Source organism: Crotalus tigris, unplaced genomic scaffold, assembly GCF_016545835.1.
Source record: "Crotalus tigris isolate CLP2741 ecotype Arizona unplaced genomic scaffold, ASM1654583v1 scf7180000020888.614114, whole genome shotgun sequence".
Classification (NCBI taxonomy): domain Eukaryota; kingdom Metazoa; phylum Chordata; class Lepidosauria; order Squamata; family Viperidae; genus Crotalus; species Crotalus tigris.
In genome coordinates this window covers 227,991-247,923 of record NW_024098239.1, presented here as the reverse complement: position 1 = coordinate 247,923, position 19,933 = coordinate 227,991, and the positions used below count along the sequence as shown (strand labels likewise).

At 48.0% G+C, this 19,933-nt stretch overlaps 1 protein-coding gene across 2 annotated transcripts; it reads right to left on the bottom strand.

Moving 5' to 3' along the window:
* Positions 1-3,650: 3,650 nt before the first annotated feature.
* LOC120319613 lies at positions 3,651-14,786 on the bottom strand. Of its 2 annotated transcripts, none has more exons than XM_039368665.1 (2): positions 14,749-14,786; positions 3,651-5,744 (listed from the first exon to the last, which is right to left on the bottom strand). In XM_039368665.1, exon 2 carries the CDS (start codon positions 5,202-5,204, stop codon positions 3,768-3,770), a length of 1,437 nt encoding a protein of 478 aa, XP_039224599.1. In that variant the 5' UTR covers positions 5,205-5,744; positions 14,749-14,786; the 3' UTR covers positions 3,651-3,767. The 2 variants fall into 2 exon arrangements, with proteins under 2 accessions (XP_039224599.1, XP_039224600.1); XM_039368666.1 differs by having other exon boundaries at positions 3,651-5,693.
* Between the last annotated feature and the right edge of the window lie 5,147 nt (positions 14,787-19,933).

Here is a 19,933-nt window from a genome sequence, read left to right as displayed (position 1 = left end):
TTTGTGTGTGTATGTTCCCCATATTAAATAACTGATATTACAAGCTGTAGAATCCTCATATCTTCCACCGTGTGTAGAGAGACAGCTTCCAGGATGTCTCAGCAGGGTTTGTTCACACCGTGTGTTGAGAACCTGTTGCCGGTAGGGTTCGACAGGGTGTATTTCTTGTAAATTTCAACACCAAAGGTTTGTCAGTTTTATCCACCTTGTAAGTTACTGGATCGGCAGGTGCAGCTGCTTTCAATCTACTCCAGTGGATCCAGGACTTTCCCTCCAAAGTTTTCACTGCCAAAGGAGAACACATAACAACAGTACATGGTCCTTTCCATCTTGGGCTCAAGGGGTCTGATTTCCAATGTTTCACCCATACTCTATCTCCTGGTGTGAACCCATGTGTTGCCGTGACCACTGGAGGGGGTTGTTGTTCCATCATATAATGGCGCAAATTTGAAACAGCTAAATTATTAAGCTGTAATTGATGTAACAATTTCTGTTGGTCTATTCCCCCCTTATGAGCCAAGTCTGGCCAGTCCTGACTGTCAAGTTTAAATAGACAAGGGGGACCGCCAAACCTGAGCTCATAAGGACTAAGTTGTAATTTAGTGCAGGGGGCCAGTCTGATTGCATACAAAACCATAGGCAAAACATCTGGCCAATGGAGATGAGTTTCCAAACAAAATTTGGTAATGAGGGTTTTAATTGTGCGATTAGCACATTCCACCCTTCCAGCTGATTGGGGGTGAAAGGCACAGTGAAATCTCTACTTGATTCCTAATGCCTGGGCTAAAGCCTTGTTAATTTGGTGTACAAACTCAGGGTCATTATCTGATGAAATCCTAGAAGGGCAACCAAATCTAGGAATAATTTCTTTTAGAAAGATTCTGGCAACCTGTATAACTTTCTTATTGACAATCGGAAAGGCCTCAATCCACCCTGAATAGGTATCAATTATTACTAACAGGGCTACATATTTCTTACTCCTAGGCATATCAGTAAAATCAACAACGACATAGTCCATTGGAAAATAAGCGACTGGTTGTCGACCAGGTGGTACTATCGGTCCTTGGCGTGCATTGGTTTGGGCACATTGAGAACATACTTGGGCTGTTAGCGAAGAAGCAAAGGGAAGATAGAAAAATCGTTCAAGCTGTTGTAAAAATGCAGTTTTTCCCAGATGATGTTGCTTATGGGCTTGAAAAATAAGGGGGCGGGCAAGCGCCAGAGAAACAGCAATGCGTCCATCAGGAAGGGTGTACCAGCCTTTAACCAGTTTGGCTTGTACATCTTGCTTTAACTTTTGGCTTTCCTCTTTCATATATGTAGGATCAAGTTTTTCTAAGTAAGTGTCTAAATCCATGAACCTGGTGACATCTGACTGGAGAGGGGGGCCTTCTAACGCAGCTCTCTTGGCTTCTTTGTCTGCCTTCCTATTGCCCTGGGTAATAAGGCTTGAGTCTTTTTGATGTCCAGGACAATGGATGATTGCAACTTTAGACAGTAATTGTGCTGCCTTAATAAGTCCTTTAATCAAAGTTGCATATTGGATAATCTTGCCTGTGGAGTCCAAATATCCTCTTTGTAGATCGCTGCATGTGCGTGAATTGTCAAAAATGCATATTTACTGTTCGTATATACATTTAAAATCATTCCTGCAGCTATTTCTAATGCTCGGGTTAAGGCATATAATTCTGCAAATTGTGCACTTGCTTGGCTAGGTAACTGTGCTGACTCTACAGTTGCAGTTTGAGAAACAATTGCATAACCAGAGTATCTAATTCTTTGATCCATAAAGCTAGATCCATCAGTAAACCATTGAAAGTCTGGATTATGTAATGGTTGGTCTGTAAGGTCAGGTCTGCAAGAATATTGTAGTTCTATTGTTTGCATGCAGTTATGCACAGGCATAGTTGAATCTGGTATTGGCATGAGAGTGGCTGGATTGAGAGTTGAGCACTGTTGCAGTGTAACTTGTGGATTCTCTAATAAAAGGGCCTGTATTTTATGCATCCTCTGATTGCTGATCCATAAATGTCCCTTACTGTCAATAATTGTCTGCAGGGCATGACTAGTACAAACAGCCACCGGTGCTGAAAAGGTTAACTTACTTGCCTCCTGTAGTAACAGTATAACTGCTGCTAGAATTTTTAAACATTGTGGCCAACCCTGTGAGGCCATAGCCAGCTGTTTTGACAGATAAGCGACTGGGCGGTTCCAATTTCCCTGCTTTTGGGTAAGGACTCCTAAAGCCACATTCTGTCTCACATCAACATAAAGAGATAACGGCCTAGATATATCAGGTAGTCCTAAAGCTGGTGCTGTAGTAAGAGCCTGTTGAAGGTGTTTCATTGCTAGGGTCTGTTCTCGTTGCCACAAAAGAGGTTCCTTTTCTGGTCCCCTTAAAACTTGGTATAATGGTTTAGCTGTGAGAGCGAAGTTAGGAATCCAAATTCTACAGAAGCTTGTAATTCCCAAAAAGGCTCTAACTTCCTGTTTTGTTTTGGGGATGGGAATCTGTAACACAGCTTGCTTTCTCTGGGGGCCCAGAGTTTTTGTCCTTGTGATAGTTCATAGCCTAAATACATTACAGTCTTTTGAACTAATTGTACTTTTTCTGGATGCTCTGTAGCTACAGTCTTGTAACATTTGAAGCAGTCTGGATGTGTTTTCAAAGCAATCCTCCCTGCTTTGTCCAGTTATCAGAATATCATCTACATATTGAAGGCAACAGTCCTCTTGTCTGACTAACTTCAAATATGCAAGATCTTGGGCTAAAGCTTGACCAAAACACGTAGGTGAATTCTTAAAAACTTGTGGTAGTCTAGTCCAGGTATATTGAGTCTTAACGTGTCTTTGGATTAGCCCATTTAAATGCAAAGATTGGCTGACAATTCTCAGCTAAAGGTGTGGTGAAAAATGCATCCTTTAAGTCCACAACTGAAAACCATTTAGCAGATGCAGGTATTGTACTCAAAAGAATATATGGATTAGGAACAGTTGTGTGTAGGGTTAAGGTCAATTTATTAACAGGGCGGAGATCTTGTGTCGGTCTCCACTGTCTGTCGGGCTTACAAACAGGTAGAATTGCAGTATTCCAGGGTGACTGAATTTTTCTAATGATTTTTGCTATCAAGTATTTTTGGATTAATTCTTGAATGGCAATTGCAGCCTCTGAAGTACAATATCGTTGGGGTATTCTAACAGGATATGCCTGGGGTTTTAGTTCCACCATAACGGGCATGGCATATTTCGCAAATCCAGGGGGGTTATCCTCCGCCCACAGGAGTGGGACATTAAACTGCTGCCATGTATTACCTTCTACTTTCTCTTTTTCTGTCACTATCATCAAACACCATATTTCTTCCACTGGGTGGCGCACTTGCATCAATTGTTTCACATGGTCAAAGGATATTGTTGCTTTCAACTTGGCAAGCAAGTCCCTCCCCAATAATGGAATTGGACAGTCTGGGGCATATAGAAATTGATGTTTAATGATTTTCCTTGTCCCACTTGGCATGATAGGGGTTCCAGGAGTGGTCGGGATTGAGTTTCTCCAGATACTCCCTGAATTTGGATGGTCTGGTTTGATTACTTGCCAATAGATTTATTTAGGACAGATCTGGTGGCTCCCGTGTCAACTAACATCGGGACAATCTGTCCTCCCACCCGCATTTTAACAATGGGCTCCGAGGGTGGGACCATAGAACCCTGTCCTCTTCAGTCTCCCCATTCCATGTCGGCTAGGCCGATCATGTTTTCTTCTCTTTCTTCTATCTGACTGGGATAGGCTGGACGCCCTCTTCCCCTGTAACTTCTCTGGAAAGTCCCTCTAAATCCTCTTCCTCGTCCTCTTTCATGCTGGTGAGATTGTCCCCTAGGTTGGCCATTCCTTCCTGTTTACAGATGGCACATTGGTTGGGTCCAATACATGTCCCCCCCAATGCAGCTGCTAACATTTCAACTTTCTTTTTCTCTTTCTGATCTGATTTATGCTCCTCTTCTTTTTCACAGATATGGAACACCTTTTGTGCTATTTCCATAATCTCTGCTACATTTTTGCCTAATGCCCCTTCTGTGCGCTGTAACTTTTTTCTTATGTCTGGGGCACTTTGGGTGATATATCTTTCAATTAGGAGTGGGCGATTCTGAGCCATCTCCATATCAAGACCTGTGTTTATTTTATAAGTCTCTATCAGTCTGCTGAGAAAAGCAGTTGGTGACTCATATTTTTCTTGCCAAATGCTAGTTACTGCAGCATAATTAACAGGACGAATTGCTGCTTCTCTCTGGGCTTCTGAACACAAAAGCCGATAATTGTGCAACAAAGTTTGGTGCTGTGTATCGTTAGCATTCCAGTTTGGTCTTTCTTCTACTGCATCGGTATTTCTGCTTGCCTGAGAATTCGCTTCTCCTTCGGGGTGTCGGCGGGCAAGTACTTTTAATTTCCATAATCTATATTTTTCTCTTCCTTCCATATCCAATAAAGTAGAAATAAGTTGTTGCATATCATCCCAGGTGAGATTATGCGTCTGAATAATGGTGGAGAATAGGTCTATTATTTCTTGAGGTTTTTCTGAAAATGGTCCAAATTGCTGATGCCAATTAAATAGATCAGTGGTTGTAAAGGGAACATACTGAAGCATTGGAATATTGGTGTTATTTGGTCCAGGGACCAAGACTTCTCTTAGAGGGGCTATCATTTCTTCTGTTTTGACCCCTATTTTACTTCTAGTTCCACTAGAAACTGATATTTTGCTGTTCAAGTCCTGTTCTTTTTTCTGAACAGTTTTATCTTCTTTTATCTTTCTTTCCACACCGGCTTCTGGTTGAAGAGGACCTTCATTTCTTTCAACCGGAGGGGGTAGAATTTGCTGATGTATTCTCCCTTCTTCTCTTCTAGGAACGTAGGGAGGGGGTCTGGCAACTTCCTCCCTGTCTTCCTGGCTCAAAATTTTAGCTTTTGTCTGAGGCTTGGCTTTTTGGTTTGCCAAATATATTTTAGCACATTCTATCTGACACTTTGCTAACCATAGAGGCTTTTCTGCAATATTAATCTGCCATTGGTCTATATAAGGATATTGGTCCCAATGACCACTTCTAGTCACAATTTGATGAACCCGTGCCACGAGTTCGGGATTCACCGATCCCTCTTTGGGCCACCCTACGCCAAAGGTGGTCCATTCAGATTCACAGAATCTTTTTAACATGGCTGGATTTGGTCTTTGGTCCCCATAATCCCTAGAAAAACTCTTTTAAAAATTTCCTAACATGCACTGAAGCGGTGTCTGATCTTTGTCTGGTTCCCCCCCCCATTTCTCCCTAACACACTACCACCGACCTGAGGAGACGGACATTCCAACGGTCACTCTGCAGGAAATGCGATGGTTTAACCACCCACAGAATCCTACCTTTTGAAGACTTAAGGACGCCGCCTTGTCTTCTAGGGGGTGATCAATCCCCTCTTCTGATCCAAAAGAGATCAGGTATCCCCTTTTACAATACTTGCCTGGAGGCGTTCCAGACCCTTCCCAGGATTAAAGACCCGTCTGCTATCCTCGGTGGATCCTTGACTAGAGTGCTTTGCTGGCGGGTGAGTTCCCCTCCCTTCCAGTCGAGGTCTCCCTGTAGACAAAGGCCACGGAGCTGGCTTGGAGGAGTTGTCCTTAGGAGAGGGGCTCTCCACCAGGGCAGTCCATCTGGAAGGTCAACGGCCTGTTGCTAAAAGTCCCATCTGGGGTGCCAGAATTCTTGTAGAAAACGAAAGAGACTTACGAATTCCAGAGGGTGTAGCAGAGAGATTTATTGCGCAAGGTTCAGAAGCAGTAACAACAAGCAATTCTGAACACTGAGGGTGGGTTTAGGCTTCAGCTTTATACTTTTCTTTTCTCAGGAACAAAGGGGCACACATTAGTGATACACATTGTATTTCATTAGGTTAGTTTCTCACAGGCATACAATGGACAGTTATGCTACATACATTGTTTCCAAGTGCAATGCGCATTTGGTTAGTCACAGATTGCTAACACAGCTTTATTCCAGTAATTATGCAGACACATCATTGTTTTAATGATTTTTCATATTATTATTATTATTATTATTCCACATTATTCTATATTATTCTACCTTATTAGGAAGGTGCTGCTTTGGAAAGCCTCAAGGGCAGTGGGGAAGGTCTCAGGGCCAGGCACAGGACGGACCGGCTCTCCCTCTTCCCCTGGTTGGGCTTAGACAGAAATGCAGGTGGTCTTGAACCTGCTCAAGATGGAGCTTTCTGAAGGGTTCAGGACCCTCAGATGGAGGCCATCCTCAACTTAGACCACAAGGAGGATCAGAAGTTCTGTTGCTAAGCAAGGTGGTTGTAAAGTGAGTCATGTCCAGCTTTAGGACATTTTTTGCCACGGTTGTTAAGCAAATCACTACAGTTGTTAAGTGAATAATGTGGTCATTAAGTGAATCTGGCTTCCCCACTGAGTTAGCGGCTGTTGGAAGCCAGCTGGGAAGGCTGCAAGTGACCATCCCACGATCCTGGGATGCGGCCAACTGCCAAGTGCCCAGATTTTAACCCCTGGAACGTGGTGACGATTGTAAGTGCAAAGACCCGTCACGAGTCCCTTTTCTTAACCCCCTTCTAACTTCCAGCGGTCGCTAGAGGAGCGGTTCTGGTGGAGGACAGCCTGTGAATGCCTTTCTCTGGACTCATGACCAGTGGCTGGAGAAAGGCCACTCAGAAGCAGTTTCAGATGCTTTGCAGACCTGCCAGGAAGATGGCTGGGAAAACCACCTGCCCTGGGGAAACTGTCCAGAGACCCGCCAGGCCCTGGGACAGGCCATCCTCAGAGGGGTGGGGGAGGGTAGTCATAGCAGCTTGAGCAGAAAGTGATGTGAGCATGGCAGGACAGGGGCATCAAGGTCTCCATCACCAGACCACCTGCCCCCTAGAGTGGGGCTGTGATGACCAGGGAGAAGCCCGTGGTGGCTTGGCAGCCAGGAACATCTGAACCTCTTTGGATTTCTCTGCCAAAGCATGGACGTTCAACGTCCCCAGGACGAAAGCCTGGAGGCCCCAGGCCCAGCCCTGCAAAGAGACCCAGGAAGGTCTGCTGTGGGGCAGCAGCATGGACGGTCCCTGCAGCCTGATTCATAGAAAGACTCTGACCCTCGGCCATCTCAGCCTTTCCAAGCTGGACACACCGTGGCTAGATAAGCTCCTTCTATTTTGTTGTCAAGGAGCATTGACAGAGTCTTGCCGAACTGAAAGTCCAGCTCTCCTGCCGGGTCCTCTGCATCCCAAGAACTTAGAGAAGGTCCCTCCTGGAGCTCCGCACACTGGGCAGCTGCCAGACTAGGCCCCTTAGTAGCCCTTCCCTAGGCAGCATCCCTGCCCCCTCCCAGGGCCATCCCCACAGGGCACCTGCAAAGAGGAAAGTAATTGCAGCAAACGGCTTTGACCCCTTTGCCCCCCAACCTCCCCCCTTGCAAAAAGGTGAGGTCTTCCTCTGCAGGACTGGCAGCAGCCTCCCCCAGCCGCCGGCCCCACAGAAACTGCAACCCTGGAGGGCTTTGCCTAAAATTGCTGCAAGGCATATTGGATTTCCCTTTGCCTACCTTTGTTTGCATTCAGGTGCAGTTTGTGTACCAAAGAGGGTGTGGCTGTTTGTTTTCCCCTCCTTCCCATTGGCTCTTTTTGGGTCCCCCTGAATTCAGCTCAGGGCTGCTCAGCTTCCAGGTGCCTCTTGCGGTGATGTTGTGGGGAAACCACACTTTGCAGCCATTGTATTATCACATTCCAGTTCTGAGCATTGCCAACAATGAAGCCATAAGGAAGCAATGTGCAGGGGTATACTGGGAGGGGAGGCACAGGGAAGGGGTCAACAAAGTCGAGGTGGCACAGCAGTTAGAGTGCAGTACTGCAGGCCACTTTAGCTGACTGTGTTCAGCAGGTCAGCAGTTCAAATGTCACCGGCTCAAGGTTGACTCAGCCTTCCATCCTTCCGGGGTAGGTAAAATGAGGACCCAGCTTGTTGGGGGCAATGTAAATATATATATACATTGCTTACTGGTGTACACCGCTTAGAGAGTGCTTGCACTTAAAGCGGTATATAAGTCTCATAAATAAATAAATAAAGTCAAGATGGCAGCCACCTTCTCACCATCCAAGCCCCATCTCTTCTTATGCCCCCCCCCCATAGGAAGCAGGTCAAAAGGGAGCAGAGCTTGGACTGGGACGGTTGTAGTCCTCCGTTTTCCCTTTTTGATCCTCTGCAAACACTTTGTGTGGCTCACACAAGGCAAAGTGCATCACACATACCACCTCAACATCTATCTTCCCATTTTGTAAAGGATTTCTTTTTAGTTTTGTAGAAGTTTATTGTAATTTAATTTATAATTTATTGAAGTTTATTTATAATTTAAAATACAAATAGGGATAAAAAGGGAAACAGAAAGAGGAAGGAGTGAGATAAGAAGGGGAGAAACAATGGTGCAATAAAATACAAAATAAAGCCTCAAGTTTTTCCTTTATCTGTATAGCAAATATTAGCAATTTCTATAACAACTATCTAATCTAATATCAAAAACCAAAATCAAAGTTTCATATTCTTTTCTGTTTCCAGCATAGCCATTTTAAAAAAGATTGATACTAAATAATGACAATAATAATAATGATAATAATAATAAAGTTGATCATGTGTAGTATTTATAAAGCCCTCGTGAGACCACACCTGGAATACTGCAACCAATTTTGGTCACCATATCACAAAAAAGATATTGAGAGTTTGGAAAAAGTTCAGAGAAGAGAAACTAAGATGATCAAGGGCCTCGAGACTAAAACATACGAAGAACGGCTGCAGGACTTGGGTTTGGCTAGTCTAAAGAAAAGAAGAAATAGAGGAGACAGGATAGCAATCTTCCAGTATCTGAGGGGCTGCCACAAGGCAGAGGGGGCCAGGTTGTTCACCAAAGCACCAGATGGAAGGACGAGAAACAATGGTTGGAAGCTGATCAAGGAGAGAAGCAATCTGGAATTAAGGAGAAAGTTTCTGACAGTGAGGACAATCAACCAGTGGAACAGCTTGCCTCCAGAAGTTATGGGTGCTCCTTCACTGGAAGTTTTTAAGAAGAGACTGGACAGTCACTTGTCAGGTCCTCCTGCTTGAGCGGGGGGCTGGACTAGTAGACCTCCAAGGTCCCCTCCAGCTGTATTCTATTCTTTAATGGTATTTGCAGTGATTTGGGTGGGAGGTTTTTTTTTTTTTTGAATTTTACCTTTGCAAGCCCAAAACTGTCTTTCTTTGCAAACCTCCAAAGAAAAATACAGATGGTTGGGGAAACATGGTCCAACACTCTTACACATTTGAAGCATGATCCCAGGTTCAATAAACCAAACCTGACACATTTGCAAGGCAGAGAAAGTGAAGGAAACAGAAATATTGTGGCCAGAGGCTTTGTGTACATAAAAAATTCACTGCGGTGAAAGTTATGTGACTGGGGAGGGGAAACATGCAGCGAAACAAGCGCAGAACACCATCTCTCTCTCTCTCTCTCTCTCTCTCTCTCTCTGTGTGTGTGTGTGTGTGTGTGTGTGTGTGTGTGTGTGTGTTGAGAGATGACCAGCCTCTCTCTACTCACCTTCAGCACAGATGCCCTGGTGCCAGGGGCCCTTTCTTCTCTTCCACAATTTCAGTTGCTGCTGTTTCCAGATTCTGCCTCTGTACAGCCAGCTGAATGCAGCTATTTCTTTGAATACTGGTCTGGTGCCTTTTGTTAGGCACAAGATATATACTGCAAAGGGCCCATGGAAATACCGTGTTTTCCCGAAAATAAGACCAGGTCTTTTTTGGGGGGGGGACCAAAAGACCCATTAGGGCAGCGGTTCTCAACCTGTGGGTCGGGATCCCATTTGGGGTCGAACAACCATTTCACGGGGGTCGCCAAACAACGCAGTCCGCCATTTTTTCCCCCTTTCCTTAGCTGTGCTACTCCCTTTTATTCTATTGGCTTTTGAAAGCCAATAGAATAGGCTCTCTTGAATAGAGTCTAATTCTATTGGCTTTCAAAAGCCAATAGAAATTGTCCAGGCTGTCTCTGCCCTGCTGAGCCTGCCAAAAGCCCCATTCTGCAAACGGTGCTGCACCAGTTGAATAGTCGACTTACGACCAGTTGAGTAGTCCTCGACTTACGACCGGTTGGGGGTCGCGGCATTAAAAAGGTTAAGAACCACTGCATTAGGGCTTGTTTTCGGGGGATGTCTGATTTTGAAGCCCATGTCAACCCACTGTCTAGTTGCTTGTTGCCGCAAAGGGGGAGGAGAGTGTCGCACTGGTGCCGCCGTGAGGTGAGGTGAGGCAAGTGGGGGGATGGAGCTGCCCCACATGCCCCACACCCACAGCCAGGCCAGTCTCTACTCGGTGACCTCCCCCCACCCAATGACCTGGCTGCCCACACGCCTCTTCCCTTACTAGTAATCAGCATGGTGCTAATAGTAACTGGTAGCAGGCTCTCAGCATCGTCCCTGGGCCGGTGGTTTTGGCCAATGGCCACCTTCACGGCTCTGCCCACACAGCCATGGGAGAGTTATACCAGCCGCCAACTCTGCTGTGACTCCAGCCGCCAACTCTCCCGCAGAGCCGCGAAGGTGGCCGGCGGCCAAAACCAGTTGCCCAGGGACGATGCAGAGAGCCTACCGCCGGCCTCCAGAGCTGCCGCCATTGAAACCAGAAAATACAAGCAGTGATCGGGCAGCAGGCAGTGCGATGCAGCACTGCAGGACCCAAGCGGCAGGCAGAGGAGGAGGAGGAAGGGGCCACTGCTGGGCAAGTCATCTGCAGGGGGGGGGCGGACCGGGCTGGGCCAGGCGGGGACCAAAGAAAGCCCCTCCAAGGGCGGACGTGGCTGATCTGCAGTGGTGGCGGAGACCTTTCACCCCACTCCCCCCTGGCTCCAGGACGACAGAGGGGGACTGGGAAAGGCGACAGAGCCTCCCCTCTGCCCACCTTCCGTGGCATGGCAGTCCGGCTCGGGAGAGGAGCAAAAGCGAAGAGGCGGGTGGGCAGCCAGTGCTTGAACGGGCAGGGGGAGGTCACCGAGGGGAGAATGGCCTGGCTGCGGGGGCCCCGAGGTAAGCAGGTGTGGGATGCGTGGGGCAGCTCCATCCCCCCCACCTGCCTCGCCTCAACTTGTGGCAGCAGCACTGGTGCGCTGCATGGCCTCCTGCCCCATTGCAAATCATGCTAGGGCTTATTTTCTGGGTGGGTTTTATTTTCGGGGAAACACAGTTTGTATATTTTTGTGTATAGCATAATACAATATAATATTTCACATGTATATACGTATGCATACACACGCACACAATAAAGTAACAGAATAACAGTGTTGGAAGGGACCTTAGAGGTCTACTAGTCCAACTCCTTGCTCAAGCAGGAGACCCTGTACCATTCCAGACAAATGGCTGTCCAGTCTCTTCTTGAAAATCTTCAGTGAGGAAGCCCCGCAACTTCTGGAGACAGGTTATTCCACTGACTAATTGATCTCCCTCCCTCCTCCCCTTCCTTCCTTCCTTCCTTCCTTCCTTCCTTCCTTCCTTCCTTCCTTCCTTCTTCCCTCTCTCCCTCCCTCCTTTGCTCTTCCCATGTTGCAAGTCAGAGCTTTTCATTTATCAGTCATCACAGATGACTGAAGAAAACTCTTTTCTGTTGTCCATCTCAGAGGCTCTTACAGAATGCTTTCTAACCAGATTGCGCAAGTGTAGGCTGGGTTACAGTCACATACACGCAATTGAACAGTGTGGGCACATTTTGGTGAGTGTTATTAACCAGTTGTTAGAAGTAAAGTCTTCATCCTGGTTCATCCAAGCCGGGAATAAGTAAGCAAACATGGCGACTGCTTTGGGAAGAAGGTTACAGTTTACTGCAGAAAGATGGTTCTTCAGGAAAATGCAGAGGAGAGAAGAAGAGAGATTGAGCACATGGGCAGTAGGTTTTATAACCCCCCTAGCCTTTTGTTTGGAATAGTTTCCTGTTCCTGTGGCATGAACCTTGAGGCTGTTTCTGAGTGTTTGTCTAGGCCTTGATATCTGTGGTTTAATTCTATTATCATATCCTGCTTCCCAGGTGATGGGGCTAATGACTCCTAGAGTTTGGGTGGGGTATCTTCTCTTTTGTCTTCTTGATTGCTCTGGCTTCAACTTTCTGATGGTTTTACATTTGCATTTGTATGGGCCTAGCTCTTGCTTGGGGCAGAGAGATAGATTTGGGGCCAGGTTTGGTTTTAAAAAGTCCTTTTGAGGAAAAATATATTTTTCTGCCCTTTTTAATATATCCTTCTGGGAGGGGCTAACTTCCATCACAGTGCAAACAGCTGTTCTTTACAAGCTCCAATCTAGAACCTACAGCACAACATACTCTTCCGACATCCTTGAACTATTTGCAGTAGTCTGGTGCACACTGAGGAGGCAGGGAAATGTTTTTCCAAGGTGAGGTCAATAAATGGAAGAAAGTTGGAAAACAGTTGTTTGACATCTGGAGGGGACTCTACAGTTCTTCTACTATAACTGTACTATTCCTTTTCGTCCCTTTTTGATTTCTTCTCTGGCTTAGCTTTTTTATTTTCCAAGAATAACCGTCCCAAGGTTTCTTCTTGCATTTGTTAAAAGCTTTCCTTCCCTTTGCTGAAGGGCTGAAGTCTGTTTTGTGTTAAGCGGCCTGGAAAATTGGCCTGTGGCTTTGGGCAAGTCTAGCCACAGCTCAGATCTCTCCCCTCCCCTCCCCCTCCCAGATTTTACTCCTTTTTTTTTAAACCAATTCCTTGAATGTTCCTCATCTCCTCAAATCTTCCAATTACCAGACTCCCTCCTTTTGTCCCTTCTAAATGAGGCTTCAGGCCATCAAAATTCTTGCATAAGTTGTAACAAGCCTCCTTTGGTTCCATTGCACACCCTACAATTTTACATTATTGCATCATCCAGATATGAGAACGTTGCAGGAGGAACATGCAACTGAGAGCAGTCTTCTAGTATTTGAGAGGCTGCCACAAGGAGGAGGGAGTCAGTTTATTTTCCAAAGCACCAGAAGGCAGGACAAGAAACAATGGATGGAAACTAATCAAGGAGAGAAGCGACCTAGAACTAAGGAGAAACTTCCTAACAGTGAGGACAATTAACCAGTGGAACAACTGGCCTTGCTTCATCACTCCAGGTTTTAAAGAGACTGGACAGACACTTGTCTGAAATGATATAGGGACTCCTGCTTGAGCAGGGGGCTGGACTAGAAGACCTCCAAGGTTCCTTCAGCTCTATTCTGATTCTGATTATTATTATTTCTACATGGGTAAACCACCTCACCAAGCTGACATTTCCCCATAAAGACACATAAAGGTAAATGCAGTCATATTGGCCCACGGGCAAAATCTGCCACTCAGGGGTGTCCGCAGAGGGATCAAACAAGCCAAGATGGCGGCTACAGGCTACACTCTTGCAATGGAAACCCCAGTCCTATGAGGACCAGGCCGGTGTCTGGATCTTTTCCAGGGCCAGGACCCCAGGACTCATCAGAGAAAGGGGGTTTCTTTCCCCCTGTGTCCCTCTTGAGAAGGGCACCAGGGTTGCAGATATTCTCTTTGGTGGCCAGTGGAGTGGAAAAAGAGGTTGGGGTTGGGGCTGGGCCTAGCCATGCTGGCCATTGTTGGCTTAACAGAATTGGATAGGTCCTGGGTTGGGTCATCTAGTCCAACCCATGCTCAAGCAGGAGAGCATATAATATTCAGACAAATGGTTGTCCACTCTCTTCTTTAAAACCTCTAGTGATGGAGCACCCACAACTTCTGGAGACAAGCCGTTCCACTGGTTAATTGTCCTCACCGTCAGGAAGTTTCTCCTTAGTTCCAGTTTCACCTTAGTTCCGGGTTGCTTCTTTCCTTGAATAGTTTCCGTCGGTTGCTTCTTGTCCTGTCCTCAGGCGCTTTGGAGAATAGGTGGACACCCCCCTTCTTTGTGGCAACCCCTGAGACATTGGAAGGCTGCTCTCCTCTCACCCTTCTTTTTCAGTCCTTCTTTTCACTAGACCAGTCCTACCCAATTCCCGCAACCGTTCTTCGTACGTTTTATCCCCCAGTCCCCCGATCCTCTTTGCAGCTCTTCTCCGCGCTCTTTCCTAGTACAGAGAAGAGCCAAGAGCCTGCTGGGCCACGCTCCTTCCCGGAATCTTCCAACCGATTGAAGGAGAGCAGCGATGGGACAAGAGAGTGCCAGGAATGCAAATGCTCCCAAACTTCTTCCCTCTCCTTGTTGTGCAACAGTCACCATGTTACTACAAAACTAGAAACCACTAATAGGCAGAACAGAAAGGTGAACAACTGAATTTCTCCAGAGGGGACCAGAAGAAAAGTTGGTCGTTTTTTCCATCTCTAATGAGCAGTAATGAATCATGACCGCGTGATTCACTTAACAACCAAGGCAAAAAAAGGGTCACAAGATTTACTTAACAACTGCCTGACTTAGCAATAGCAATTCTGGCGCCAGTTGTGGTCATAAGTTGAGGACTGTCTGGCGCGTTGGTCTTTTTTTTTCGGGAGCTGCTTCTCCGCTTTGCTCTGCGACCCGTGGCTCGAGGGAAGCTGCAGCCGAGCGGCTGCCCCGGCTTGAAGCCGCGCCACAGCGGCCGGGTGGCTCCGGGGAGTGGGGGAGTTGCCGGGGGCGCGTGGAACGGGGGGGGGGCTGCGGCGGAGGGGGGAGAACGCGCGACCACTGGGATGACTCACCCTTGCCGAGCCTGGCAGGGACGCGCCGCTGGTCTTCAGAGGCTCTGCGCATGTGCGCCTGCCCGTGTTTGCATGTGCGCGCGTGTTGCCAAGGCCACGAGTGACTCACTCCTCGGCTGCTGGGAAACCCGTCCTGGCTTTTTTCTTCACGAAGTTGTGAGGATGTTTTGTCTCCTTGAGAACCGGGCTGGCCTATCCCTGGAGGAGGCGGAGGCGGAGGAGGAGGAGACGAGACGGCCCCGAGCCCACCTCTCGCCTCCCAGGGAGGAGGGGCCCCATTGCATCCTCTTCCACGGGATTTTGGAAAAAGCCTCCTGGCAAGTAAAAAGGCAGGGAGAGCAGAAGGCTGCTCTGCCTGCAACTTTTTTAATCTTGCAGAAAGTGCAGTTTATTATTTATTTTGCATTTATTACATTTATTTGCTGCCCATCTCATTTCAAAACAAAATGATGGGAAGAAGCAATGAATGGAAACTAATTAAGGAGAGAAGCAACCTAGAACCAAGGAGAAATTTCCTGACTGTGAGAACAATTAATCAGTGGAACAACTTGCCACCAGAAGTTGTAGGTACTCCACCACTGGAGGCTCCCAAGAAGAGACTGGACAGGCACCTGTCTGAAATGGGATAGGGCAGTGGTGGCGAACCTATGCCACACGTGCCAGAGGTGACACTCAGAGCCCTCTCTGTGGGCACGCATACCACCGCTGCCAGCAGCTTGCGCAGGTCCATTAGGCTGCCGCCGCCCCAGCAGCAGCCCCACCAGGCACAAAGGAGGCAAAGCAGCCAGCTAGCAAGATCGAGTAGAAGTGGTAGAGCACTCCCATACCCAGCAAGCCAAAGGCCACCCCGAGCAGGGAAAGCTGGATCCTCACCGACGCCATGCCCCCCCCCCAGTCCCAGCTAGGACTGCGTGCCTCTCCCCGATCTATGCTGGGCCTCCTGCCCACTGCCCCATCTGCCAGAGACCCCCTGGATCTTCCCCAACCCTGCCCGGCCCCTGCAGGCATCCCCTCCATGGGCAACATCGAGGTGGCCATGCCCACTCCAGCCACGCCCACCCAGTGTGCCGTGACAGCCGCAGCCATGCCCACCCAGTGGGCCACGCCCCCATGCCCTTCCCCTGAGGGCACCACAATGCTGATGCAGCCCTGGCACTTTGCGATAAATAAGTGGGTTTTGGATTGCGGTGTGGGCACTCTGTCTCTAAAAGGTTCGCCATCACTGGTATAGGGTCTCCTGCTCGAGCAGGGGGCTGGACCAGAAGAGGCAAGAGACAGATGAGATGGGGATGGGGTCTTCTTATGCCATCAGCCTCCTGGGGGGGGTGAGCAGCCCAGGCCAGCCAGCAAGGTGAGGTTTTGATACCTTTCGGAAAGCCAAAGGGGAGGGGACAGTTCCCACCTTCAGTGGCAGAGTGTTCCACAGGGACAGGGCCACAGCAGAAAAGGCTCTCCTCCTTGATCTGGTCTGCTTTATTTCCACAGCAGTCTCTTCTGTTGGCACGAGTGGGGTGGGTTTATCCCATCAAGAGCTCTCCTCAGATATTCTCAGCAGCCTACACGTCTTTGACTAGGATGAAGCAAAGGGCTCCACCCATCTCAGCTGGAAGGATGAGCTTTGAGCTGTGAAAGTAGCTGCATCTCTGGGGAGGCTCATGTAGTTGCTTTAAAATGGCTGCCCTGGGATTGCCAATAGGCAGAGAGGCCGGGCACCAGGTAGGCACGGGGAGCCTTCAAAATAGCCATGGTTCACTCTGGAGCCACCTCCCTTCTTTTCTCTCCCCTGCTTGAGAAGCGGGCTGGACTAGACGTTCAAAGTGACGTTCTACTTGGTTAATCCATGTGGGTCCTGGTTGTGTATTGTGAGGGCCTCCAATAAATGGTGGTAACAGAAGAACCGGAGATGAGATTGGGGAAAACTGTGCACTTCTCTGACTGAACCCAATCCAGGCGAAATGGATCGGGAACAAGTGGATGAGAATTACAAGAGAATAAGGAAGAAGCGACTGTGACATTTGGAGGGCTAAGAACGAAGGAGATGCCAGGCGGGATCCGAAGCAGCTCTGCCCTCTTCAAACATGGGCTTGATTATATTTATAAGTAAGGCAGCAAGCATACATAAATGCTCCTATTTCTTCCTGTTTTCCTCAGAAAAACAACCCTGTGAGGTGGACTGGGCTGAGAGAGAGGGACTGGCCCAAGGTCACCCAGCCGGTTTTCATACCAGAGGTGGGATTAGAACTCGCCGTTTCCTGGTGATTTGCCCATAGTCACCCAGCTGGCTTTCATGGCTAAGGCAGGATTAGAACTCACCATCTCTTGGTTTCTCACCTGACACCATCACCACCACGCCTTGCTCTTACGGCAAGGAAGGAGCAGGACCCAAAGGCAGGATTGAGCTGCTTGATTCTGGTAATGGAGATAATTAGAGAAGAGCACTGGGGGGGCTGGGGGGGGGGGGAGAAGCTTTGAAACTGGGAAGATTATCTTTTGATAGAGTCACAAATGGATCGTGGGAAAAACTAGGCCTGGAAGGAAAGGAATTTGAATCACTGCAGAGAGAGGAAGTAGGAGTTCGAAATTAAAATGTATTTAGTATAAATTATTTTAGTTGTTACTGCAATTGGCATCCCAGTCAATTGTCCAAAACATCTAGTCTCCCAACAGAGAACATGTGGAAAGAAGACCTTTGGGAAGAAAACACAGGGATGTAGAAGCTGTTCGGGACAGATTAAAAAAGAATAAAGTTGCAAAATGGATGAAAAACAAAATGTGGGAGGGGGACGAAGTGAAAGACACCATGGATGAGGAAAAAAGGCACATAATGGAATGAATGAGGCAAAGAAGGGAAATGAAGGATATATGTCTTATAGAAAGAGGAAAAGCTGCAAAGAATGGAGTAAAAAAATTCACGGCTTTGGAAAAATGCAAAGAAACAAAGAAAATGCAGAGTGATTTTCCATCAAAATGTAGGGCAAGTCATGGAACAGAGGCACGTTCTGCAAAGTGAACAGAACTAAAAAATGAACGGGATGAAATGATTTGGGCTGAAACCGAAGTGAGGCAAAGTCTGATGGTTGGAAGACTTTGGGGGGGGGGGAAGGGGACCACTTGCTGTGGGACAAGTCGCCGTGGGACAATTTAACAATTCTATTTAATTATTTAAAATAATTTTAAAATTATTTTAATTTTTACCATTCACATTTCAGTCTGTCCTTCCTTTTGCATCCTTTAATGATTCTTTTTCATCATTTCTTTGATATTAGTGTAACTTTTGTCTTGCAAGGAGTTGCCCCACGGTGAGTTGGCCGTGGCAACTTGTCACAGACCCTCCCCAGGGTGAAGTCAAAGGCTTCAGGGGAATCGGCTTGTTATGACCCAGGCAGGCAAGACTGGGCAGGCCTCCAGGGAGTTCTTCATTGCTCTTGGAAAGGGTTAACAAACGAAGGACACTCCACTGACCAGTCAGGCTCCACCCCCAGCCCCCCAAACCACGCCCCTGCACGGCAAAAGCCCAGACAGAAAGCCAGGGCAGTTCTCAGAACCAGGCAAAGGTCCAAGGCAAGGAGCAGTTTTCCAAAAGGGGACAGTGAAACAAGAGGCAAACAGAGTTCACAAACAAGGGCCCACTTCGGTCCCAAAGGCAAAGGGTGCTTCTCAAAACCAGACGGGGTCCAAGCAAGGCAGGTCTGAAGGGAGACTCCCCAGGGCAAGCCGAGAACAGGCCTCACAGCCAAGCAAAAAGCAGCCTTTGGCGCAGATGAAAGCAGTTCTTAAAGCAAGGCGAAAGCAGGCAAAGCCGAGGGAGCGTAATCCGAAAACAAACGCTTGTTCCTGGCAAAAGCCCCCAATCCTCCTAAAGGTTACTCTCCAGGTGAGCCTCCTGGCGCCCTGCGCTGACTCTGCCCTCTCAGCTTCTCTCCACTGGGGGATGGGGCGGGGGAGGCGTTTGCCCTTCTCTGGAGTTCCTCTGCTGCCCTGCCTGCCCTCTCCGTCTCCTCCCCCCTTCCTTGACCAGCCTGCACCCCTTCTTCCTCCCTGCCTACTCTTCCGAGGCCCCAGGGACCCGGGACTGCCTCCTCCTCCTCCTCCTCCTGGCGTTCCTCCTGAGCCATAGGGACTGGATCGGTCCCCCTGCGCCAGCCCGATCCTCCTCCTCCTCCTCCTGAGACTCCGGCTCCGACTGGGCCATGGCCCGGCTTGTTAAGCGTTCCTCTAAAATCCTTTGGTGCAATTTTGGTGAAAAGGGTGGGAAAGATGTTAATTTGGAAAGCTAGGAAGACTGATATTTTTGAAATTGGTATTTATTTATTGAATATTTATAAATATATATTTACAAGTAGTCCTTGAATTACGACCCCAGTTGGAACTAGTACTTCTGTTAAGCTAGGCAGTCGTTAAAGGAGTTATGCCTAATTCTTTTACATTTTTGCCACACTCGTTAAGCAGATCACCGTTGGCCATTAAAGCACACAGTCCTTAAGAGAATCTGGACCCCCTCATTGACTTTGTCAGAAGCTGGCCCGGAAGGTTGCAGATGGCAACCTTGCAACTCCAGAATGTTGCAACCATCATTAAGTTCATGCTAGTCATGACTCAATGCCCACATTTTGGTCACATAACCACAGGGACCCTCTGATAGCTGATGTCCAGGGCCTGCATTCCACAAAGCCTGCAATCCAGATTTGAGAGTTGAGTGATGTATGACAACCCCCCCCCCCATGGCCTGCCTGTTGCCCCTCAGGATCCCTTGATGCACTCCTGGAAGGGAGGGAGGGAGGGAATGGGGGAACCTCAGCTGTGACTTGCAGGCCTCAGCTTCCCAGGCAGGAGAAGAGGGAGGCTGGGCAAAGACCTGGTTGGCCTGGTTCACGTTTCCCCCTACAAAGGGTGTGTGTGTGGGTCTAATAGCAGCCCAGCTGGGCCTTCAAGAGTCCCCAGGATTCCCCACCTGATCTCTCAGAAGACCCTCCACTCCCCTCCCCCAGAGGATCCCTCCCAAGAGGGGTCTCGTCTTTCCAGAGCTGAAGATGCAGGAAGGAAGAGAACAAAAACCCCAGCAGGAAAGTTTCTCTTGGCCTCTGGATTGATGGTCCAGTGTGGAGGCATCCCCTGGGTACGGTCAAAAAAGTCAAAATGGCTGCCATGAAGTTGCAACTGAAGCTCTGCTGTGATACATTTCAAA

What these genes read in the sequence shown, in the direction of transcription:
- LOC120319613 (XM_039368665.1), bottom strand. Translation starts at nt 5,204, where the DNA reads ATGTTAAAAAGATTCTGTGAATCTGAATGGACCACCTTTGGCGTAGGG.